Consider the following 26,325-nt stretch of genomic DNA (forward strand, 5'->3'; position numbering starts at 1 on the left):
GACTTATCACTATATTCATGCGAGGAAAAAATGCGCTGTGTGTTTAATATTAGATTCATTAGATAAACCCTTTCAGAAATGAAATTGAGCCTATTAGCCACTGATAAGTGACTTATAGTTAACTTATCACCCTATATTCTGGTCGTGATTAACCCCCCCCCGCCCCAACCCCGGTCAGCCAGTCTGCAAGAATATTGTCAATATTAAACTGGTCCACTATGCAAAAATGGTTGGGGACCCCTGGTCGAGTGAACCACCAGAACTAGCTCACGTATGCTCTTCCTTACTCAGCCCCGGCTGTGACATTTATTGAGATACAGCACGAAAATAGGCCCTTCAAGACACACTGCCAAGTAACGCCCGGATTTAACCCTTGCCTAATCACGGAGCAATTTACAATGACCAATTAACCTACAAAGCGATACATCTTTGAACTGTGGGAGGAAACCGGAGCACCCGGCGGAAACCCAAGCGGTCACGGGCAGAATGTACAAACTCCTTACGAGCAGCGGCAGGAAGTGAACCCGGGTCACTGGTACTGTAAAGCGTTGCGCTAACCACTACGCAACGCCACGTTCCCATCTCCACCTACAGATGAATCCAGCTCCCATCCCACCGACATTAGTTCAGGCCAGTCAGGGATGAGCGGTGAATTGCAGAGTTACCAGTATTGTCCACAGCCTGAGAGAAGCAAATCACCATAATGACACGTCTGTTTATTTACCTTTGTTAATCTTGATGCGTTTCTCAGACAAGGGACCCCTGGAAGAAAATGGACAGTGCTTCAGGTTATCAATGGAAAACAAAACTGGTCAACCCACCTAGTTAACACTAACCTAATCACATGGACCTCCCAGTGGACCACAACCTTGTTGTTGGGTTTGGAGGCCTGTGTGCCTCAGTGACCCGGAGAGCTACATTGGCTGGAGTCAGGGCTTTACACTTTGCCTCTTGGTAGGGTCACCCATGCCAAACAGGTCAAAGGGTAGAGGCCAGACTAAGAGTGGACTACCTGTCCTCCAGATTTGGGATTTCACCTCAGGGATAACAACCCTGACTGGTAAAACAAAATTGTTATGGAAACAGTAATGAAGAATCCATCTACATCCGAGTGTGACGGTATTCCTGAGTCTCCACCCAGGACTTGCGTGACTGACAGTAGTGAAAACCAAGAGGAAGTGACTGACATGATGAAGGAAGCCCTGAACACCACCAGAGATGGAGGACCTTCATTGCTGCCCTAAACACCAGCGGCTTAATAGGCAGTAAGTAATCACATTACAATTTACAACGATAAATTAACCTACTAACTGGTACACCTTTGGAGTGTGGGAGGAAACCAGAACAGCCAGAGGAAACCCACACGCACGCGGGAAGGAACGTGCAAACTCCTCGTAGACAGCGCCGTTTTGAACTCCGAACTCCAACCACCTGAGCTGTAATAGCATCATCCGAACCAATATGTCACATGGCGCCCAACCTCTGCTGTGGAAATGTCCTCTTAACCTCCAGTACTTGGACTAGTCTCAGAACCATGCAGTAACAAAATCTTGTTACCCTAATAACTGGATCCTAAGATGTTTTAGAGATTAGCTTTACCTGTCACACGCACATCGAAACATACAGTGAAATACATCTTTTGCATCAACGACCAACAGAATCTGAGGATGTGCTTGGCAGCTGCCAAGAGCTGCCATAGTTCCTGTAGCAATATAGTATGCCTGCAACTACAGCACCTGGAGGAAAGCCATGAGGTCATGAGGAGAGCGTACAAACTCCTTACAGACAGTGCTGGGAATTGAAAACCAGATCTTCCAATCAAGTGTTGTAATGTGTTACACTAAATGCTATGCTACTGTGCTGCCCACCATAACCTTGTGACCATTTACGTCTATGACATTGGGGAGCATGAAAATACTCACAAAGTCACAGACACAGGTCCTTCACTTCAACTCACCCATTTCCTTTAACTTTTTGAAAGCCACTTCACACCGCTTTGTCCGTTGCCATTTCTTCCTGATCTGTAGTAATGAGTTCAAGGGGAGGGGCACAGTATCCATGTTTGGCAGGAACTTGCTATAGAAATTGACAAATCCTGAAAAGGCCCACAACTGTGAAATGTCCTTTGGGGAATCCACCACTGCTTGAGTTTTCTCAGCACACTTGTGTAATCCTCGCATGTCAATGGGGTGTCTACAGTAATTGATGCTTGGTTTAAATAATTCACACATTGTGCCTTGCTCTGAGGTCATAATCGCATAGTCTTTCTCATACTGTTTGAGATTTTGGAGATATTCCTTGTCATCTTCATGGGAAACAAATCCGTCATCCAAGAAATATTGAGTGGCCGGACAGCCTTACAGCACCTGGTCTATAGCTTTCTGCCAGAGTGCAGGTGCAAATGCTACTCCAAAAATAAGCCTATTATAGCGAAAAAGCTCTCTGTGAATGTTTATGATGAGAAATTCTTCAGACTCTTCTTCCATCTCCATCTGTAGGTAGGCCTCAGTTAAGTTCACTTTGGTGGAGTGTTTTCCTTCAGCAAGGTTTGCAAAGATGTCCTCTATCCTGGGCAGAGGGTATTGATCTACTTTTAGTGCTGGGTTGATGGTGACGTTAAAATCACCACAGATCTGAACAGACCCATTCGTCTTGGCTACTGGGACTACTGGCATTGCCCATGGGCTCCCCTCAACCTTGGAGAGAATTCCTTAGGCCTCCATACAATTTAGCTCACTGGCTACTTTATCACATATGGTATAAGGAACCAGACAGGGTTTGTAAAACTTGGGTGTGGCCTTTTCATTTAACAATATTTTACCCTTGATATGTTTGAATTTTCCAATGCCATCCTTGAACACAGCTGTGACATCATCCAGTACCTTTCTTAATTCACTTTCAGTTGACTCGATTGCAGGAATGCGACATGAAAATGTGGATGGATCTCCAATCAAGCTGTAGTTGTCTCAGCCAATTTTGGCCCCCACAATATCAGTCCTCCTGATTTTACCACATACAAATGCAACGTGGCTTCTTTGTTACTCTATTTCACTGTTACAAATGTCATTCCCACAGGAGTAATCTTTTCTTCAGTGTAAGTTCTTAGTTGGATATCTGCAGGCTTCAGTTCAGTACCTTTGAAATGTTATTTAAACTTATTTTATGGAATTACTGAAACAGCCGAGCCAGTGTCAAATTTCATTTAAATTAATTTGCTGTTCACTGCTGGTGTAATCAATATTGCAGTCTATTGTTAGCTTTTACATTGTAAATCTTAAGGCTACCCAGTCCTGTGTCATTCTCATTATTATCAGACACCTTTAAATTTCATTTGGTCTAGTGTTTGCTCTTTCCACAACAGTAACACAATTTGTTCAGCTGGGCCAGTTTCAGTATGGATATTGTAATTTTATTCATACTCACTTTCATTCCTAACTGCAACTCAATTGCATCTCTGTCTGCTATTTCCATTGATACAGCAATTTCAATTGCTCTTTTAAACACAAGTTGTGCATCAATTAGGAGCTGTTTTTGAAAGCTTTCTTGTAAGATTCCACAAACTAAATTATCTCTCAAGTGCATCATTACACCTATTACAGAACTGACAATGCTCAGACAACTTCTTCAATTCAGCCACTTACACTGAAATGGACTCCTCTTACTATTGATTATGAAACCTAAAGAATTCTGCAATCAACAATGGCTTTGGTTCTAAATGTTTCTGCATTACTTTCATGATATCAGCAAAGCTCATTTCAGCTGGTTTGGTTGGAGCAGTGAAACATCAAAGCAAACTTATGCCTTTAAACCCAATGGACTGAGCAAAACTGGTATCTGTTTCACAATGGCTATTTAATTTGCTTTAAAACACTGTTCAATCCACTCCAGTTATCCGTTATATAATCAAAGATGTCAATTTTTCTGACATCGCCAGCCATTTCTGCTCTTCTTTTATGATTACTATCGTCCTGTACTCACAACTTATGAACCCACGGATTTGGTCTGCTTTCAGTCTTTTCTTAAACGCGAACATTTTCTCCTCCGGAAGAAGTACATGCGACGCTGTTCCTTTTTTACTCAACCATCTCTCGCTGTGCTTCTTAAAAACTCAAGTGTCTCGCTGCGCTCCAACAAGTACGTAGTCGTCTTGGGTTCATTTCCAATTTCCTCATCATCACTGTTATGTTATGCAATTCCAAAATATAAAAACTAATTGAAAGGAAAACAAAGGAGCCAGGACTGCGAGCTTCTTTTCATACTTCAAGCATGGTATGACATGGTAGCGTCATGACATATGCAATTCACGTATTTTTACATATAACCTGTGATGAATTATTGAAATGAACAGGGATGCTTAATCAAACAATATATTTGCAATACTGCTAAAATATTAAACACACAACACCCAACACCCTCCAACTGAAAGTGTTAACATTCGGATCCCTTTTAAGTTTTTTTGTTCTCACTCTAGTTTTAGACTCCCATACCCTGTGAAAAAGACCATCGCCATCCATGTTACCTGTGCCCCTCATGGTTTTACAAATCTTGATAAGGTCACCCCCTGAGGTTCCAAGGATCCAGAGGAAACACCCCAGCCTATCCAGCCTCTCCTTGTAACTCAAGCCCTTCCAGTCCCAGTAACATCTTCATGAATCTTTTAGAGTCCATAAGATATAGGAGCAGAATTAGGCCATTTGGTCCCTCAAGTTTGCTTCACCATTTCATCATGGCTGATCCATTTTTCCCCTCAGCCCCAATCTCCTGCCTTCCCCCCATATCCCTGCATGCCCTGACCAATCAAGAATCTATCATCCTCTGCCTTAAATATACATAAAGACTTGGTCTCCACAGCAGTCTGTGGCAACAAATTCCACAGATTCACCACTCCCTGGCGAAAGAAATTCTTCCTCATCTCCATTCTAAAAGGACACTCTCTTTTCTGAGGCTGTGTCCTTTGATCTTAGACTCCCCCACCACAAGAAACATCTTCTCTATGTCCACCCTATCAAGGCCTTTCACCACCTGATAGGTTTCAACGACGTCACCCCTCATTCTTCTAAATTCCAGTGATTACGGGCTCAGAGCCATCAAATGGTCTTCATATGACAAGCCGTTTAGTCTTAGAATCATTTTCGTGAGCCTCCTTTGAACTCTCCCTAGTTTCAGCACATTTTTTTCTAACATAAGGGGCTCCAAACTGCCCATAATACTCACCAGTGAGACCTCATCAGTGCTTTGCAAAGTCCCAACATTATACCTCTGCTTTTATATTCTAGTCCTCTCAAAATGAATGTGATCATTGCATTTGCCTTCCTCACCACAGACTCAACCTGCAAGTTAACCTTTAGGAAATCCTGCACAAGGGCTCCCGAATCCCTTTGCACCTCAGATGTTTGTATTTTCTCTCCATTTAGAAAATAGCCCTTTCATTTCTTCTACCAAAGTGCATGACCACACACTTCCCGACACTGTATTCCATCTGCCACTTCCCTGTCCATTCTCCTAATCCAAGTCCTTCTGCAGCTTCTCTACTTCCTCAAAACCTTCAATCCCATCATCCAAATCATTGACATATAACGTGAAAGGAATTGGTCCCAACACAGACCCGTGTGGAACACCTCCAGTCACTGGCAGCCAGCCAGAAAAGGATCCTTTTATCCCACTCTTTGCCTCCTGCCAATCAGCCACTGCTTTATCCATGACAGAATCTTTCCTGTAGTACTATGGGCTCATAGCTTATTAAACAGCCTCATGTATGGCACCTTGTCAAAGATCTTCTGAAAATCCAAGTACACAACAATAACCGAATCTCCTTTGTCCTGCTTGTTATTTCTTCAAAGAATTCCAACTGATTTGCCCGGCAAGACTTTCCCTTGAGGAAACCAAGCTGACTACAGCCTATTTTATCATGTGCCTCTACGTACTCCCCATGGATTTCCTCTGAGTGCTCTGGTCTCCTGCCACATTCTGTAGATGTACAATTTAGGATTAGTAAGTTGTGGGCATTTGCTGTTGACTCAGGAAGCATCCCGATACTTGTACGCCACATCCTCGGGATTTGTTAGTTGTTTGCAAGTGATTCATTCGTTTCAACGTACATGGCGCAAATAAAGTTAATCTTTATCTTAGCAACACACGCAAAGTGCTGGAGCAACTCAGCAGGCCAGGCAGCATCTATGGAAGGAAGTACAGTCGACGTTTCTGGTCGACGCTTCAGTCCTGCCGAAGGGTCTCAGCCCGAAACGTCGACTGCACTTTTTTTTCTCCCCCCAAAGATGCTGCCCGGCCTGCTGAGATCCTCCAGCATTTTGTGTGTGTTGTTTGGATCTCCAGCATCTGCAGATGGTCTCTGGTTTAATCTTTGTCTTTTTACATTGGTGTCAGAATGTGTGGTGACACTTACGGTCTGGCCCCAGCAGATCCTCGGACAGCGTTGGTCATTGATGAAAATGTTCACTACATTTTGATGTGAATGTGATAAATAAGGCTTATCTTTCTCAATTTTAATCTTTATTACTACTTTCGGATGTCTGACAGGCAATGATCTCCCTGCCTTTTAGTTTTTTTTGCCTTTCTGAAGAGATTTAATTCTTTACTTACCTCCTGGTTATAATCCCATTTGCAGAAGCAGCTTCATACAGAGTGATGCCTTTCTTCAGCGTCACTGACACCTGGCCTCCCTGCTCATCTGCTATTGCTCCTGCGTGTACAGCCGCCTTGCACAGAACTGATGTCTACAGAGCAGAAAGTCAGTCAGAACCTACAAATTACTCAACTGAAATTATCAGCATTTTTTGAATTAAGTTTTCTCTGCTCTGGAATCTTCAGTATCAGTTTCAACTGGTGGCCTCCTGAATTATTCTAAAGATCAGCTTTATTGGTCGCATGTAGATAGATAGATAGATAGATAGATATACTTTATTGATCCCGAGGGAAATTGGGTTTCGTTACAGCCACATCAACCAAGAATAGAGCATAAATATAGCAATATAAAAACCACAAACAATCAAATAACAAAATGCAACCATGCCAGATGGAAATAAGTCCAGGACCAGCCTATTGGCTCAGGGTGTCTGACCCTCCACGGGAGGAGCTGCAAAGTTCGATGGCCACAGGCAGGAACAACCTCCCGTGACGCCCAGTGTTGTATCTCGGTGGAATATGGCCGGAGTCCAACAGCAAAAAGTTCAATATCCGGTCTACAAACACGTTCCTCGATCGTAATATGACCCGGATTGCACCATCCGTTGTTAACCAGAGCAGCAAGCCCCCAACTCCTTTACGCTTACCGCTCTCAGTGCACTTCCGGTCAGCCCGAACGGTCTGGAAGCCCTCCATGGAAACATGCAGTAAAACGTGTCACTTGTTGCGTTTTATTCTGTGTCGTGCATTTATTGTGGTAGCTATTCACGTGGGTGGGGCATGGTAAAAGCGAAGGGTTCATGCTTTATCCTGGGAAGTTGCAGGAGTGTGTATTATCTACAAGATGCACTGCAACAACACACCAAAGTTCCTAAGGCAGCACCTTCCAGACCCACGACCACTACCATCTAGAGGACGAGAACAGCAGATACCGGGGAACACCACCACTTGGAAATCCCCCTCCAAGTCACTCACCATCCTGACTTGGAAACATATCATTGTCGCTGAGTCAAAATCATGGAATTCCCCTCCCTAACAGCACTGCGGGTGTGCCTACACCTCAGGGACTGCAGCGGTTCAAGAAGACAGCTCATCACCACCTTCTCAAGGGCGTCTAGGGATGGGCAATAAACGCCGGCACACATCCCGTAAATGAATAAATTAAAAAAAGAGCTTTTAGAGCTGGGGAATGTCGGGCATTATATCTTTTGTAATCACTTAACTTTGCTTAATTACATTTAGAATCACTTACTTCGCTTAAGTATGTTTAATACCTTTGATTTTAGTTTCATAACATAGAATATAGAACATAGAAGAGTACAGCACAGGAACAGGCCATTCGGCCCACAATGTTGTGCTGAACCAGCTAAAAAGCAAATTTTAAAAAAACACCCGAACACTAATCCGTCCTACTTACACCATGTTCACATCCCTCCATCTTCCTCACATCCATGTGCTTATCCAAACATCTCTTAAAGCCTCTAATGTATTTGTCTCTACCACCAGACCAGGCAACACATTCCAGGCATCCACCACTCTGAGTAAAAAACTTACTCCTCACATCCCCTTTGAACCTGCCCCCCTCTCACCTTCAATGCCTGCCCTCTGGTATTAGACATTTCAACCCTGAGAAACAGATACTCTCTCTCCGCTCTACCTATGCCTCTCATCATCTTATTAACTTCTATCAGATCTCCTCTCAGCTCTGTCACTCCAGAGAAAACAACCCAAGATTATTCAGCCTCTCATGATGCCACATGCCCTCTAAACCAGGCAGCATCCTGGTAAGTCTCTTCTGCACCCTCTCTGAAGCCTCAACGTCCTTCCTGTAGTGGGGCGACCAGTTTCGTTTCAAGATTATATGTTTTGCTAGTTAGTTGCTAATAAAGGATTGAATACATTTCTTTGACTTTTTGGAAAATTATTATTGGATTGATCAGAAGGCGAGTCCTACACAAGAAAACTCTCTGTGTGGTCACCAGCAGCAACATTGGCTTGTTTGCGTTGCCGCTACAGACACAGCGTGCAGATCGTACCGGGGGGCAGCCCACGAGCATTGCGAACATAGCATGCCCACAACTCACTAACCCGTGCGTCCTTGGAATTTGGGAGGAAACTGGAACCCCCGGAGAAAGCCCACAGGATTATGGAGAGAAGCTCTTCACAGACATGGTCAGGAATTGAAACCCGGTCGGCCATCGCTGGCGCTGTAAAGCGTACGTGCTAACCACTATGTTACTGTGTCGCCCCATTCGGACAGAATTTCCAGTAATGAAAACCTTAAAAGTGCGTCATACTTTATCTGTGTAACTTGATCAGACTCTTCAGCAACTCATCCCTAGTCTCCTTCACTATTCCTTTGTTGCATTCTTTATATATTTGTCATTTATGGGTTTTTTTTTTGTCTGTACACTGTACCACTGCCTCAAAACAAAAAGCTTAATGTCATATAAGTCAGCGATAATAAATCTTATTTTATGGCATACCTGTGTATACATAGAGCACAAGTCCAATAAAAAAAAACCTATGGTATGTATTGCAAATGACATTAAATGTCATTTATTGTCAATAAACTCAACTTTGACTGGCCTATAATCCTGATTTATTAGAATCAGAATCAGATTTATTATTGCAAACTTATATGATATAAAACTTGTTGTTTTGTGGCAGCAGTACAGTGTAAAGACAAAAAAAAATGCTATAAGTTCTAAAGTAAATAGTGCAAAGGAAGACTGAGGTAGAGTTGATTGGTACATAGACTTTTCAGAAATCTGATGGCAGAAGGGAAGAATCATCATCATTATTATGCACCATGTCATATGACATCATCATTATGCGCTGTGTCATACGCTGTGGGTGATCATGGTCCCATGACCACGATTGTTCTTGGCATTTTCTTCTACAGAAATGGTTCGCCATTGCCTTCTTCTGGGCAGTGTCTTTACAAGATGGGTGACCCCATCCATTATCAATACTCTTCAGAGATTGTCCACCTGGTGTCAGTGGTGGCATAACCAGGACTTGTGATGTGCACCAGCTGCTCATATGACCATCCACCACCTGCTCCCATGGCTTCACGTGACCTTGATCGAGGGTACTGAGCAGGTGCTACACCTTGCGCAGGGGTGACCTGCAGGCTAGCAGAGGGAAGGAGCGCCTTACACCTCCTTTGGTAGAGACGTATCTCTACTAAAGTTGGTCATTTAATGAGATGAGGATAAATCTTCACACAGCAGATTACAGATATTTCAAATTCTCCTCCCCAGAGTGCCACCAATTTGCAGCCACACTGTACATTCCAGGCTGGGTTTGGCAGAGGAGACTCAGGGAATATGCAGTTCTGACAAATGTCGACAAGGTCGAGAGTCAGCCACGATCTAATGAAATGGCAAAGGAGTCTACAACATGGAAACTACTTCCTCTCTTCCTTTCCTGCTGAATAAACATAAAATTACAACCTCATCACCCAACACTCGCAGGCTGCTGGCTGCAACCTGGCTTTGCTCCTTCTGTCAGTAGAAACGGTTGCACTGGGCTTAGTAGCTAGGCCACACGTGAAGGCCAGGAGCTGGACTTGGTTGTCAGAGGCTGTTTGAGACACATGCCATTGGGAGCATTTAATAGGGAGTGGGAGCTTGTCCCCATCACCACCCCCGGCTACTACAGCATTAGGAAGCTGTTTTCTATACGCTTGTCACAAATACCCGCATTCCCAATCTGATCTTCACCAAACACCTATGCAAACAGCTCGGCATAGTGTTTAATTGTCCACATCTGTCAAATCTCTTAAACCAGCGGCACAAAATCAGAAATTAAGGCCAATTTAATTAAGTAGTAAATGGAATTTTGATTGCTGTTGATACTAAGAAAACTTTGATGTTGCATTATAAACACAAGAGATTCTGCAGAAGCTGGAAATCCAGAGCAACACCCACAAAATGCTGGAGGAGCTCAGCAGGTCAGGCAGCGTCTATGGAGAGGAATAAGCAGTGGACATTTCGGCCCGAGGTACTTCACCAGGAATGGAAAGGTAGGGCAAAGAACCAGACTAAGATGGTTGGGGGGGGGTGCAGGAGGGGAAGGAGTCCAAGCTGGCAGGTGATAGGTGAAGCCAGGTAAGGGGGAAGGTAGATGGGTGGGGGAGGGGGGATGACATGAAAAGCTGGGAGGGGATAAGTGGAAGAGATCAGGGATTGAAGAAGAAGTAATCTGATAGGGGAGGAGGTTGGACCATGGAGTAAAGGTATCTTTATATTTGATTTATACTTACATCACGATAGCCCTCCTGGTGGTTTCCCCAGACATCGCCGCTAACACCTTTACAGCCTGCCGGACAATATTTGCTGTAACAAAAACAAGAAATAGTGATCACAAGACGTCAAGTCAAAGTACAGTCTAGATCAATGTATCATTGTCAATAGTTCAGGTTTACTTGTCATTCATCCATACATGAATACCCATGAATACAGCCAGACAAGAGAGCATTATTCTGGGGCCAAAGAGCAAAACACAATACCAACAGTCACACACAGTACAAACCACATATAAGATATCAGCAAAATACAGTCACGTAGAAAATAGAGTCCATGACTCTGGGTCCATGAATGTTGCAGAAATCTGCAAACACAATATGGTTTGTCTTCTGCTGAGTGAACACTAGGGGGCAGCACTGACTCCAGCTTGGATGCTGCGCCACACTGCCCCCGGTGGAGTGCACCAGCTCTGGTGCCTCTCTTCCGGCAGATTAAACAGGCGACAGACACTGCAGCTTGAGGCCCAGTCCTGGCTACGACCGGGGCCTCATAGCTCCCCCGCCACCCGCCAATAAATCAGTGAATCGGACTTGCAGCATCCCACATTAACAATGCCCAACAGGGTCTTGCGATCACAAGAAAAGCCACTCGTATGATCACTCGCTGTCAGACCGCCCACCGCCTTCATGCACTGACTCCTCTGCTGCCTCTCTGTCACAAGTAGCAGCAAAAGCCATCAAACGCTCCTCATATAGCAACGCCTTTTATTCCTGGGATCATTTGTGTGAACCTCCTCTGGGCCATGCCCAATGCCAGCACACCTTTTCCTAGATGCAATCAAGGAAGTTAGTTAACCCATAAAAAGATCCTATAGAGGAGTACCAAGGACATCAAATAGTTCATTATATTGATGTTGACTACCAGAATACAGATTAGGACCCTGAGACCCAGGTAATAAAAATTAAGATACTAAAGGGAACTGCCAGATATTCTCATCCCCTCACAACCTCATGAAAAGCATCTCATTATTTGTCTGTTCCACTATTTCTTTGGTGGGAAACTCCTGCTGAGAAGATTGTGGGACGGGGCGCAAGCCGATGTTGGACTCCATTTCACCGATCAAAGGTTCCGCCATTCGCTGATTGAAGTGACGAGGGAGATTGAAACATAGAGGCGAATCTGGAAGGTCAGCGCCGGCTGCCTGCCTTTTGATCGCTGGTGGGATCACTCTGCTACGGAGAGGAGAGACAGCCTTTTGATCGCTGGTGGGATCACTCTGCTACGGAGAGGAGAGACAGCCTTTTGATCGCTGGTGGGATCACTCTGCTACGGAGAGGAGAGACAGCCTTTTGATCGCTGGTGGGATCACTCTGCTACGGAGAGGAGAGACTGCCTTTTGATCACTGGGGGATCACTCTGCTGCCGGGGGTGGGGGAGTCTGCCGTTGTGCCCGGAGAATGATACTCAGGTTTTCTGTGTTATGGATATGGACTTGGACTACAGACTTTATTTTCAGTCTTATAGTTTTTTATAGTCTGTGTTTTTTGCCTGATCTTACTTGTTTTTTGTTTGTGGGGGAGGGGGATTTGGGGGTCAATGTGCCTGTCCCTTACTTGTTCGTTTTTTGTGCAGGGAGGCGGGTTTGAAGGTTTGATGATCGAGCTGCCACTCCTTTCTTTCTTGGTTTCGTGGCCATCTGGAGAGAAGAATTTCAGAGTTGTATACCTTGATAATAAATGAACCTTTGAATTGTTTAAACCTTTGATCTTGTGACTTATAGTGATTATTTTTACATCTTGCTCTGTACTTCTGCCACAAAACATCATTACATCAGTGATAATAAAACTAATTCTTCCCTCCCTCTCTATCCTTCCATTTTCACCACTTTTCCTCATTGCTGTATCTGAGCCAAGTGTAATATGTCACCATATATTACCTTGTGATTCATTTTTTTTGCAGGCATTTATAGGAAAGTAAAGAAATACAACAGAATTTATGAAAAATTATATGCATAACAAAGACCAATGTGAAAAAGAAGACAAATAGTGCAAATAATCAAAGAATAAATAAAAAGTCCTGAGGAAATGTCTCAGCCCAAAACGTTGGCTGTACTCCTTTCTGTAGATGCTGCCCGGCCTGCTGAGTTCCTTCAGTATTTTGTGTGTGTTGCTTGGATTTCCAGCATCTGCAGACTTTCTCTTGTTAGTAAATAAATAATACCGAGCTGATTCGATGGGCTGAATGGCCTACTTCTGCTCCTATATCTTATGGCCTTATGTAAAGTCCTTGAAATTGAGTCAATAGGTTGTGTGTGTGTGTGTGTGTGTGTGTGTGTGTGTGTGTGTGTGTGTGTGTGTGTGCGCGCGCGCGCACCCGTGTCGAACACATATAAAATATGATGGGCTAAGTGTAACTCACTGACTGTAATCACGTCAGCTGATTTTGAGACTTACAGCTTGCGACAGCCTCGTCTGGTGGAACTGCTTCGCGGTCTTCTGTCAATTTGACGCATGCAGTGCCGATCTGCACCCCTGCACCCAGAGGGACGTCCACCTCACTCCAACAAAATTCCTCAGTCCCCGGGACGTGCTCGTTTCCATCGCGGGACTGATTACAGACTTCGCATGTTTGAGACAGGGCTGGTACGCTGTCAGCAAAGACATCACTCACTCCTTCAAACTCAACCCAAGAACAGAAAACATACTCCGCCTCCCGAGTATCCCTGCCGGCTTCTAACTGTGAAGGTGTTGCAATGTCTGATAAAAACATGACTGTTTAAGCTCAGGTCTCACTCTACCAGAAAATGAAACTCTGTAGCTCTGTACACTCTAGTCTCCCGCTGAAATATCCACCCAGCTGATGATTCAGTTGTTATTTATGTCTGTCTGTCTATTTAGTTGGATAGTTGAAGATTGAGTGTGAAACGGGTTGCTCTGGCTCTTCGAGCCACACCACCCAGCAATCCATTGACTTTAAAGGCATCCGTTAGTCTTGCGAGACCATGGATCTGCGCCTGGAAAGTCTTCACTCTCCAGGGCGCAGGCCTGGGCAAGGTTGTATGGAAGACCGCCAGTTGCCCATGCAGCAAGTCTCCCCTCTCCACGACACCAATGTTGTCCAAGGGAAGGGCATTAGGAACCACACAGCTTGACACCAGTGTCGTCGCAGAGCAATGTGTGGTTAAGTGCCTTGCTCAAGGACACAACACGTTCCCTCGGCTGGGCCTCGACTCACGACCTTCAGGTCGCTAGTCCAATGCCTTCACCACTTGGCCACGTGCCCACATGACTTAACCCTAGCCTAATCATGGGACAAATTACAATGACCAATTAACCTACTAACTGACACGTCTTTGGACAGTAGGAGGAAACCAGAGCACCCGGAGGAAACCTACGCACACACAGGAAGAATGTGCAGACTTCCTTACAGAGGACAGCAGAAGTGAATCCCAGATTCCAACACCCTGAGTTGTAACAGTGCTGTGCTAACCGTCACGTCACTGTGGCTTCGGAAGTTTTATTGAACTGGGATAGAACCAGGCTATTTTTCCTACTGTACTTGCTGTCCTCCTGTAGATACGCAGGCTGTAAATTATGTGCAGCCCGTGTTTACCCTCAACAGCTGCAAGGTCAAGAGGGAAAAGGACAAAAACATTGCCAGAAATTTGAAATAAAACGGTGCCCTGCAGGTCAGATAATCCGCGCGGTCGCCACCTCCTGCACCTGATAAAGTTGCCACTGAGTGTAGGTTCGTGGTCTTATTTATTAAGTCAGATATTTATTTATTCCGGCCCTCTGTGACTTGCCACCTAGCAATCCCCTAATCTAACCCTACTCTAATCACACTAAAATCGAGACGAGAAGGCTGCGACTAGCAGGGCACTGTCTACGCCACCCCGAGCTACCTGCCAGCCTAGTCATCATATGGGAGCCCAAGCACGGGAGGATGAACCCTGGGCGCCCTCGCAAGACTACGGTCAACATGCTCCTAGAAGACAGCGGCGCGGCTAATGTGGACAATAGACAATAGACAATAGGTGCAGGAGTAGGCCATTCGGCCTTTCGAGCCAGCACCGCCATTCACTGTGATCATGGCTGATCATCCACACTCAGTATCCAGTTCCTGCCTTATCCCCATAACCTTTGATTCCGCTATCTTTAAGAGCTCTATCCATCTCTTTTTTGAAAGTATCCAGAGACTTGGCCTCCACAGCCTTCTGGGGCAGAGCATTCCATATATCCACCACTCTCTGGGTGAAAAAGTTTTTCCTCAACTCTGTTCTAAATGGCCTACCCCTCATTCTTAAACTGTGGCCTCTGGTTCTGGACTCACCCAACATCGGGAACATGTTTCCTGCCTCCAGCGTGTCCAATCCCTTAATAATCTTATATGTTTCAATAAGATCCCCTCTCAGCCTTCTAGATGAACTGAACACACTGATGAGGGAGAGGGAGAAGTGGAGAGTCTGTCATCGTGCCCGACGCCGGCCCCCTAGGCCTGTGTCGACGTAGTAGTAGTAGTATTAGTGGTAGTAGTAGTAATCACAGGACAATTTACAATGAATAATTAATCTACCAACTAGCACGTCTATGGACCGTGAAAGGAAACCGGAGCACCCGGAGGGAAAACAACAGCCTTGGGGAGAACGTACAAAGTCCTTCCAGGTGGTGGCAGGGATTGAACCCGGGTCACTGGTTCTGGAAAGCGTTTTTCTAACCACTACGCTACAGCGCCCACCATCCAATTCAGGGCTTGACGTGTTGTGCGTTCAGAGATGGTCTTCTGCACACCACTGTTGTAACGCGCCTGGTTATTTGAGTTACTGTCGCCTTCCTGTCAGCCTGAGCCAGCCTGGCCATTCTCCTCCGACCTCTCTCATTAACAAAGCTCTTTTGCCCACAGAACTGCTGCTCACTGGATGCTTTTTGTTTCTCGCACCATTCCCTGTAAATGCTAGAGCAGCGGTTCCCAACCTCTTTTATTTCATCGACACTTACCATAAACTGAGGGGTCTGTGGGCCCCAGTCTGGGACCCCTCCTCTAGAGACTGAATTGAACAAAAATCCCAGGAGATCAGCGGTTTCTGAGATACTCAAGCCACCCCATCTGGAACCAACAAGCATTCCGCGGTCAATGACACTTGGATCAGATTTCTTCCCCATTCTGGTGTTTGCCCTGAACAACATCTGAACCTCCTGGCCATGTCCGCATGCTCTTACGAACTGAGTTGCTGCCATATGATTGGGTGATTAGGTACTTGCAGTAATGAGCAGGTGTACAGCTGAACCGAAGAAAGAGGCCACTGAGTGCATTTTGGGGTCAGGAAGAGTTGACAGGTCAGAGGCCGTGCAAGGAGAAACCGAGTTAACGCCTCAGGTGGAGGACTCTTTGTCATAGAGCCAAAGAGTAATACAGCACAGATACAGATACAGGCCATTCGGCCCAAACAGACCATGCTGAGCATGATGCCCACCCATCCAGTCCCAATTTCCTGTCTTTAGCCGATAACTCTCCAAGTTCCACCCCTTCATGTAGCTAGCCAAGTGCTTCTTCAGTGATACTATTGTATCTGCTTCAGTCACCTCCACTGGCACCTCATTCAATTTACAAATGTTAAGTTTAAAGAAAATTTATTATCAAAGTGCATGTGTGTCACTATATACAGCCTTGAGATTCATTTTCTAGCGGGCATTCTCAGTAAATACAAAGAAACTCAATAGAATCAATGAAGATCTGCGAAGTTTGTGAAGATCTAAAGTGCTGACAAACTTCTATAGATGTGTGGTGGAGAGTATACTGACTGGCTGCATCACAGCCTGGTATGGAAACACCAATGCCCCTGAGTGGAAAATCCTATAAAAAGTAATGGATATAGAGTAGTACAGCACAGTATAGGCCCTTCGGCCCACATTGCTGTGCCGACCCTCAAACCCTGCCTCCCATATAACCCCCCACCTTAAATTCCTCCATATGCCTGTCTAGTAGTCTCTTAAATTTCACTAGTGTATCTGCCTCCACCACTGACTCAGGCAATGCATTCCACGTACCAACCACTCTCTGAGTAAAAAACCTTCCTCTAATATCCCCCTTGAACTTCCCACCCCTTACCTTAAAGCCATGTCCCCTTGTATTGAGCAGTGGTGCCCTGGGGAAGAGGCGCTGGCTATCTACTCTATCTATTCCTCTTAATATCTTGTACACCTCTGTGGCGCAGTCCATCACAGGCAAAGCCCTCCCCACCACTGAGCTCATCTACACAAAGTGTCGTCGCAGGAAAGCAGCGTCCATCATCAGGGACCCCCACCACCCAGGTCATGCTCTCTTCCCGCTGCTGCCATCAGGTAGAAGGTACAGGAGCCTCAGGACTCACACCACCAGGTTCAAGAACAGTGACTACTCCTCAACCATCAGACGCTTGAATAGAAGGGGGATAACTACCACAAAATCTCCTGGCTGCTCTCTAACTAATGATCATTTAGCTGAGACCAGAACTGCTAGTTAACTTCTCCCTTTGTCTGCTCGGATAAATTGCCTTTGAAAAGTTAACTCCATTCCTGTATACGTGGGAGCTGAGTGGTTTGATGAGCGTTTTCATGCATGTTAAAATCTCCTATGACCATCATAGCATTGCCCTTTTGACATACGTTTTCTATTTCCCATTGTAATCTGTAGTCCACATCCCAGCTATTGTTTGGAGGCCTGAGAATAACTACCATCAGGGTCCTTTTACCTTTGCAGTTTCTTAACTCAACCCACAAGGATTCAACATCTTCTGATCCTATGTCACATCCTTCTAATGACATGATGCCATTCTTTACCAGCAGAGCCACATCACCCCCTCTGCCTACCTTCCTATCCCTCTGATACAGTGTGTAGCCTTGGACATTCAGCTCCAAACTACAACCATCCTTCAGCCATGATTCTGTGATGACCACGACATCATACCCGACAATCCATAAAAGTGCAACAAGATCATCCACCTTATTTCTTATACTCCGTGCATTGAGATATAACACTTTGAGTATTGTATTTGCTACTCTTTTTGATTCTGCATCCCTAATTCACTGATACTCACCCTGGCGGCTGCAATTTAGTCCTATCATCTGCCTGCCCTTCCTGACAGTCTGACTCCATGCTACCTTTGCCTTTTTACCATTTGTCCTATCCTGAGTCCCTTCACTCCAGTTCCCATTCCCCTGCCAGATTCGTTAAAACCCTCCCCAACAGCTCTAACGGCGGGAGGAGAAGAAGGCAGTGCGCCGCACGTGCGCAGCTCTCCAGTGAAAATTATATTGTATCCGTTAAATAGGGGCCGTGGACAATTCTGATTTGATGGAGAATGGATGTGAAAGTACCAGAGGAACATCTGTTGAAATTTCTGAAACGCTGGTTCGCTGCTGTTGTTACTGTGTGGTCGGGAATCTTTCGGAGGGTAGGCCTCAAAATCCCCGGCCTCGCCTGCTTTCGGCGACTGAGAAGGAGGTCGAATCGTTTGGACAGAGGTGGTGCTCAGTACTCGGTGTCGGAGGGCTGATCAAAGCTCGAAGTTTTCAGATGACTCAGAGTTGGATTGTGGTCGGCATGGCTTGGAGAGTTTTTCTTCCTTCTCCCGTCTGCGTGAGATGTGGGACATTTGAGAAACTTTGAACTTTACTGTGCTCACGGACTTCTTCATCAAGTTATGGTATTGTTACACTGTTTGTAACTATATGTTATAATTATGTGGTTTTGACAGTTTTTTCATTCTTGGTTTGTCCTGTGTTTTGTGATATCACACCGGAGGAAATAATGTATCATTTCTTAATGCATGCATTACTAAATGACAATAAAAGAGGACTGCGTGTCTTCATAATCATAACCTGCCGCTAGAATATTGGTCCCCCTCGGGTTCAGGTGTGACCCGTCCCTTTTGTGCAGGTAATAGCTCCCCCTGAAGAGATCCCAATGATCCAAGAACCTGAAGCCCTGCCCCCTACACCAGCTTAGCCATGCATTTATCTGCCAGATCATCTGTTTCTACTCTCATTGGCATGTGGCACAGGCAGCAATCCAGAAATTACTACCCTGGAGGTTCCGTTTCTCAGCTTTCTACCTAGCTCTCTAAATTCCCTCTTCAGGACTTCTTTGCTTTTCCTTCCTATGTCATTGGTACCAATATGTACAAAGACATCTGGCTGCTCCCCCTCCCCCTCCAAAATGCCATGGACATGATTTGAGACATCCCTGACCCTGGCACCTGGGAGGCAACATACCATCCGAGTGTCCCGTTCATGTCCACAGAATCTCCTGCCTGTTCCTCTGACTATCGAGCATTTAGCCAAAATCAGAACCGTGAGTTAATTTCTCCCTTTCCCTGTTCGGAAAAGTGGCCTTTAAAAAGCTAACTCCATTCCTCTTCACGCAGGGGCTGAGTGGTTTGCCAAACATTTTCATCATTTTCCAGCATTTGCAGTTTTTGATTTTTATTTAATGAGTTCAAGACATGTCCTTGGACTCCTGTACAATTATTTACACCTAGTACTTTATTTGTGAAATTTGACAGAACAGAGATAAATGCTTTGGAATTTTGGATGACTGGATTTTATTTGCTTGCAGCACACGTGACGAGCGCAAAAATTTCTGACGAGAGGTCACAAGTGCAAACCGCTAAATAACGATTGGATTTTATGGATTACGGCTTGCGTACAATTGTGCAAAATTGGTCCTAGCAATTCCACAGCCCATTTTACACCGCCCACCCCCCCACAATTTATTTTCTTTACTGGCTTCAAACCAAGCTTACTCAGCCTTGTTCGATAGCAACGTGAAAAATTATTAGTTAGCTCATGCACAGAACTGGTTTAAACCAGGACGACTGTACACACGCAGCTCTTTTCGTTCAATGTTGGAGGAGATTTCAGTTGACTTAGGGAACTGATATAAATGGCAATGTGTTGGAATGCCATTAGACATAGAATCAGAATCAAGTTTAATGTCACTGGCATATGTCACGTGGCAGCAGTACAATGCAATACATAATAATAGGAAAAACATGAATTACAGTAAGTATGTAGTTAAATTAAATAAGTAGTGCAAAAATGGAAATTAAAAAATAGTGAGGTAGTGTTCATGGGTTCAATGTCCTTTCGGAAACTGGATGGCAGAGGGGAAGAAGCTGTTCCTCAATTGCTGAGTGTGTGTCTTCAGGCTTCTGTACCTCCTCCCTGACAGTAGCAATGAGAAGAGGGCATGTCCTGGGCGATGGGGGTCCTTAATGATGGTCACCACCTTTCTGAGGCATCGCTCCTTGAAGATGTCCTGGATACCACAGAGGCTAGTGCCCATGATGGAGTTAAATTTACAACTCCCTGCAGCTTATTTCGATCCTATGCAATACATTCCCCAGACGGTGATGCTGCCAGTTACAATGCTCTCCACATTACATCTGTAGACATTTTCAAGTGTTTTTTGCAGGCATTCCAAATCCCCTCAAACTCCTAATGAAATATAGCTTCTGTCGTGCCTTCTTTGGAGCTGCATTGATATGGAGGGTCCAGGTTAGAACCTATGAGATATTGACACCTAGGAACACAAGGAGTGAATCAAAGGTCTCACTAACCCGGGTTGCTGGTACTGTAAAGAGTTGTGCTAACCACTACCTTACTGCGTTGCCTGTAACTGATGTTCTTATTAAAGATTCATCGATCATGCAGCAGGGGAGAGAAGCCTGCCTATTACACCTTCAGAAAGAGAATTCCTTAGTGGATCTTCTACACTTTCCTCAAAGTCATCTAAACTTCCTTACATTAGCAACACCAGTGCTGTTAATCAGACCCTAATTACGATACTGTGGAATAATAATTAGAATAACCAGGTACCAATTAGAATAATAAGATGAATAATAAGATAATCAGAGCCTGATTATAATACTGTGGAATAATAATATCAGACTAATTAACTATTTTTGCTCTCTTTTTGTACTACTTACTGAATTTAATTTTTTATAGATATTATTATAAATGAGAGGCATTGATCATGTGGATAGTCAGAGGCTTTTTCCCAGGGCTGAAATGGCCAGCGCGAGAGGGCACAGTTTTAGGGTGCTTGGAAGTAGGTACAGAGGAGATGTCAGGGGTATGTTTTTTTACGCAGAGAGTGGTGAGTGCGTGGAATGGGCTGCCAGCGACGGTAGTGGAGGCGGATATGATAGGGTCTTTTAAGAGGCTCCTGGATAGGTACATGGAGCTTAGTAAAATAGAGGGCTATGGGTAAGGGTAACCCTAGGTAATTTCTAAAGTAAGTACATGTTTGGCACAGCATTGTGGGCTGAAGAGCCTACATTGTGCGTAGGTTTTCTATATTTCCAATTTAGAGTATTTTTTTTTACAGATTGCACTGTACTGCTGCCACAAAACAACAAATATAGGGAAGCTGCCTGACCTGCTGAGTTCCTCCAACATTTTGCGTGTGTCGCTTTGGATTTCCAGCATCTGCAGACCCTCGTGGTTAAAATTTCGCAACGTACGTCACTCATAATAAACCTGACTCTAAGTTGGATTCCAAGTTGCTTGAACGTCACCGGCACTTCGGCAGGGAGGCCAGAAAAAGATCAACTTGGCAAAGGGAATATTCCTGAAAGAGGAATTCTGGCTGACCCGCTTTCCTGTCACTAGACGTCATCCTGTGGAATCCCACAGCAAGCCCTTTCTTGACAGCTGCCTGTTAGCAACAGCAGAACTGTCTCCCTCCTCTCCAGGCACACTTCCGTTTCGCTAAGTCAACATATGTGTAATGACTCTGCTTTCACATCGGCACAGAACTTTGGATCAAGCCTCAGTTTAACGTGAACTGCAAATAAGAACAAGGTCACAGAGATTTCAACTTACGTGAAAGACTGCTGAGAATAATGGATTCCTTTATCCAAACAGGAAATCATATCTGCATAAAACAGAGCATTAAAACGTTAGAGGATTGAACTCGCTGATGCACACAGACCACTGCAACCTAACCCCCAATAGATAATCCACACACTATTATTCTGGCAACTGCCAAACTTCTTAATATCAGTGCTGTAATTAGCAATTGGTACAACAATATATTGAACACGATCAATCAGTTCCAATAAAGCCATCATTCTTTAACTTGTTCATTCGGTGGTGAGGAAGACAAGTGCAATGTTATTCATTTTGAGAGGACCAGATTATAAAAGCTAGGATGTGAAACTAGGCTTATAAGGCATTGGTCAGATCGTCCTTGCAGTGTTATTACCAGTTTTGGGCCCCATGTCTGAGAAGGGATGTGCTGCGATTGGAGAGGGGTCATGAGAACGTTCCCTGCAATGGAAAGGTTAACCTATGAGGAGCATTTGATGGCTCTGGGCCTGTACTCGCTGGGGTTTAGAAGAATGACGAGAGGTATCTCATTGAAACTTATCGAATATTAAAAGGAACGTGGGAAAATCCCGACGAAGGGCCTCGGCCCGAAACGTCGACTGTTTACTCTTATCCGTAGATGCTGCCTGGCCTGCCGAGTTCCTCCAGCATTTTGTGCGTGTTGCTTTGAAATAATGAACGGCTTGGATGGAGTGGATGCGGAGAGGACGATCCCCATAGTTTGGGGGTCTGGGTAGTGGAGGGCACAGCCACAGAACACGAGGATGTTCCTTTCGAACAGTTATGAAAGGAACGTCTTTATCCTGAGGGTGGTGAACCTGTGGAATTCATTGCCACAGAAGGCTGCGGAAACCAGGTCTTTGGGTATATTTAAAGCGGAGGATGATAGGTACTTGATTAGTAAGGGTGTCAAAGGTTAAAAGGAGAAGGCAGGAGAATGGGGTTGAGAGGGAAAATAGATCAGCCATGACAGAATGGCGGAGAAGTCCCGATGGTTCAAATGGCCTAATCCTGCTCATGTGTCTTATAACTTTATGATATCATGTGCCTCTCTAAGAGTTTCTTAAACGTCCCTAACGTATCTGCCTCTACCACCATCTCCAGCAGGTCATTCCATGCACTCACCACTCTCCGTGTAAAAAAATTGTCTGTGACAAGCCCTCTAAACTTTCCTCCAATCAGCTTAAAATTATGCCCCCTGGTGTTAGCCATTTCTGCCCCGAAGTAAAGTCTCCATATGTCTACTCAATCAATACCTGTTATCATCTCGTACACCTCTATCAAGTCACCTCTCACCTTCCTTCGTTCCAAACAGAAAAACTCACTCAACCTCTCCTCATGAGACACGCTTTCTAATCCAGGCAGCACCCTGGTAAATCTCCTCTGCACTCTCTCTAGATTTTCCACATCTTTCCTATAATGGAGTGACCAGCAGTGAACACAATACCCCTGGTGTGGTCAAACCAGGGTTTTATAGAGCTTTATACTTTATTGTCACCAAACAATTGATACTAGAGCATACAATCATCACAGCGATATTTGATTCTGTGCTTCATGCTCCCTGGAGTACAAATCGATAGTAAATATTAAAAATTTAAATTATAAATCATAAATAGAAAATACAAAAGGGAAAGTAAGGTAGTGCAAAAAAACCGAGAGGCAGATCCGGATATTTGGAGGGTACGGCCCAGATCCGGGTCAGCATCCGTTCAGCAGTCTTATCACAGTTGGAAAGAAGCTGTTCCCAAATCTGGCCGTACGAGTCTTCAAGCTCCTGAGCCTTCTCCCGGAGGGAAGAGGGATGAAAAGTGTGTTGGCTGGGTGGGTCGTGTCCTTGATTATCCTGGCAGCACTGCTCTGACAGCGTGCGGTGTAAAGTGAGTCCAAGGACGGAAGATTGGTTTGTGTGATGTGCTGCGCTGTGTTCACGATCTTCTGCAGCTTCTTCTGGTCTTGCACAGGACAACTTCCATACCAGGTTGTGATGCACCCCAGAAGAATGCTTTCTAAGAATGCTGCAACATTACCTCATGGCTCTTGAATTCAATCTCCTAACCAACGAAAGCCAATACACCATGCACCTTCTTAACCACCTGACATGGTAGTGTAGTGGTTCGCACAACGCTCTACAGTACCAGTGACCTGGGTTCGATCCCTGCTGCAGCCCGTAAGGAGGTGGTACGTTCTCCCTGTGACCTCCTGGGGTTTCCTCCAGGTGCTCCCGTTTCCTCCCACAGTCCGATGACGTACAGGTTAGTAGTTTAATTGGTCGTTGTAAATTGTCCCATGATTAGGGCAGGTTTAAATCAGGGGATTGCTGGGTGGCGTGGCTCGAAGGGCCGGAAGGGCCAAATCCACGCAGTATCTCAATAAATAAATATCAGTATTGATCTATTTGATCAATTCCTATGAAGTCATCGGTCCTTTACATGTAGGTGTGGACTAAAAGTTGGACGTGAAAAGGTGCATCCCGAACATGTTTCACACCAGTTACCTGGGGGAAAGGTGTCATTAAAGCCAGTAGTTTTCTTTCAGCCAGTGAGCTTTTAAAGTTTTCAACCCGAGGAGCAGGTGGATATTTATAAAGGGATGTAACAGAAAAATGGGCCGAACAAATTTCCAGGCAGATCAGAGCAATTGCCAATCCTGGAAGAAAGTGGAATTGCAACAGGGAGCACATAAACACCTCTGCCATTGATCTCACCGGCTCCAACACCTCAGGGCATATTCAAAACCCGGACTCCAGCAACGACCATGGACACCTTCAAAGTGATTGCGCAACCACCAACTGCGACTCCAGCCTTGAACTCCAGGCCGGGTCTTTACGGGCTGCTATTGTGACTCGAGTCTCCCCTTCCCCCACCAATACTCTGCAATCCCGTCTCCCTCAGATCCCATCGTCAGCTCCTGGGTCCTCAGAGGCTCCATCTTCCTCTCACCCCAACCCTCCCCTCTCCATTGACACCCCCAGCCTCCCCCCTCTAATCCCAGCTCTCATCCGTGCCGGGTCTTTACCATCCCCTCCGACCTTCAACTGTCGGAGGCAGAGCGCTCTGTCCTCAGTAAGAGCCTCACCTTTGTCCCCCTTCGCCCACACCTCAGCGAGTTCCGTGTTCGCCACGATGCGGAACTTTTCTTCTGCCGTCTCCGTCTCTGAGCCTACTTCTTCGGCAACGACTCTTCCACCCCCACCGATGACCCCTTCTCCTGTCTTCAACCCTCCTCTTCTTCATGGACACCTCGCTCTGGTCTTCTGCCTGCTCTGGATCTCTTTATTGCCAACTGCCGACAGGACATCAACTGTCTGGACTTCACCGCACCTTGTCCCCATTCCAACCTCACTCCTTCGGAACGCTCTGCTCTCCACTCCCTCCGCACTAATCCTAACCTTATTATTAAACCCGCTGATAAGGGGGGTGCTGTTGTAGTCTAGCGTACTGACCTCTACCTTGCCGAGACACAGCGACAACTCGCGGATACCTCCTCTTATTTACCCCTCGATCGTGACCCCACTAAGGAGCACCAGGCCATTGTCTCCCACACCATCACTGACTTTATCCGCTCAGGGGATCTCCCATCCACTGCTACCAACCTTATAGTTCCCACACCCCGCACTTCCCGTTTCTACCTCCTACCCAAGATCCACAAACCTGCCTGTCCTGGCCGACCTATTGTCTCAGCTTGCTCCTGCCCCACCGAACTCGTTTCTGCATACCTCGACACGGTTTTATCCCCCCTTGCTCAATCCCTTCCGACCTATGTTCGTGGCACTTCTCACGTTCTTGAACTTTTCGATGATTTTAAGTTCCCTGGCCCACACCGCTTTATTTTCACCATGGATGTCCAGTCCCTATATACTTCCATCCCCCATCAGGAAGGTCTCAAAGCTCTACGCTTCTTTTTGGATTCCAGACCTAATCAATGCCCCTCTACCACCACTCTGCTCCGTCTTGCGGAATTAGTCCTTACTCTTAATAATTTCTCCTTTGGCTCCTCCCACTTCCTTATCAAATTAAAAGTGTAGCTATGGTCACCCGTATGGGTCCTAGCTATGCCTGCCTTTTTGTTGGCTTTGTGGAACAATCTATGTTCCGTGCCTATCCTGGTATCTGTCCCCCACTTTTCCTTCGCTACATCAACGACTGCATTGGCGCTGCTTCCTGCACGCATGCAGAGCTCGTTGACTTTATTAACTTTGCCTCCAACTTTCACCCTGCCCTCAAGTTTACCTGGTCCATTTCTGACACCTCCCTCCCCTTCCTAGATCTTTCTGTCTCTGTCTCTGGAGACAGCTTATCCACTGATGTCTACTATAAGCCTACTGACTCTCACAGCTATCTGGACTATTCCTCTTCTCACCCTGTCTCATGCAAAAACGCCATCCCCTTCTCGCAATTCCTCCGTCTCCGCCGCATCTGCTCTCAGGATGAGGCTTTTCATTCTAGGGCAAGGGAGATGTCTTCCTTTTTTAAAGAAAGGGACTTCCCTTCCTCCACTATCAACTCTGCTCTTAAACGCATCTCCCCCATTTAACGTACATCTGCTCTCACTCCATCCTC

General features: G+C 45.4%; 1 protein-coding gene across 3 annotated transcripts in view; it reads right to left on the reverse strand.

The window, feature by feature from the left end:
• The window catches only part of si:dkey-34d22.1 (discoidin, CUB and LCCL domain-containing protein 1), a 205,913-nt gene that overhangs the window by 38,333 nt on the left and 141,255 nt on the right, over positions 1-26,325 (reverse strand). For all 3 annotated transcript variants that reach the window (XM_063034701.1, XM_063034700.1, XM_063034702.1), the window contains 4 exons: positions 21,761-21,812; positions 10,913-10,985; positions 6,601-6,734; positions 725-762 (listed from right to left, as the gene is read on the reverse strand). In XM_063034701.1, coding sequence (XP_062890771.1) covers positions 725-762; positions 6,601-6,734; positions 10,913-10,985; positions 21,761-21,812 — 297 coding nt within the window. The remainder of the gene's footprint in view (positions 1-724; positions 763-6,600; positions 6,735-10,912; positions 10,986-21,760; positions 21,813-26,325) is intronic.

This window comes from Mobula hypostoma, chromosome 28 (assembly GCF_963921235.1).
Source record: "Mobula hypostoma chromosome 28, sMobHyp1.1, whole genome shotgun sequence".
NCBI lineage: Eukaryota > Metazoa > Chordata > Chondrichthyes > Myliobatiformes > Myliobatidae > Mobula > Mobula hypostoma.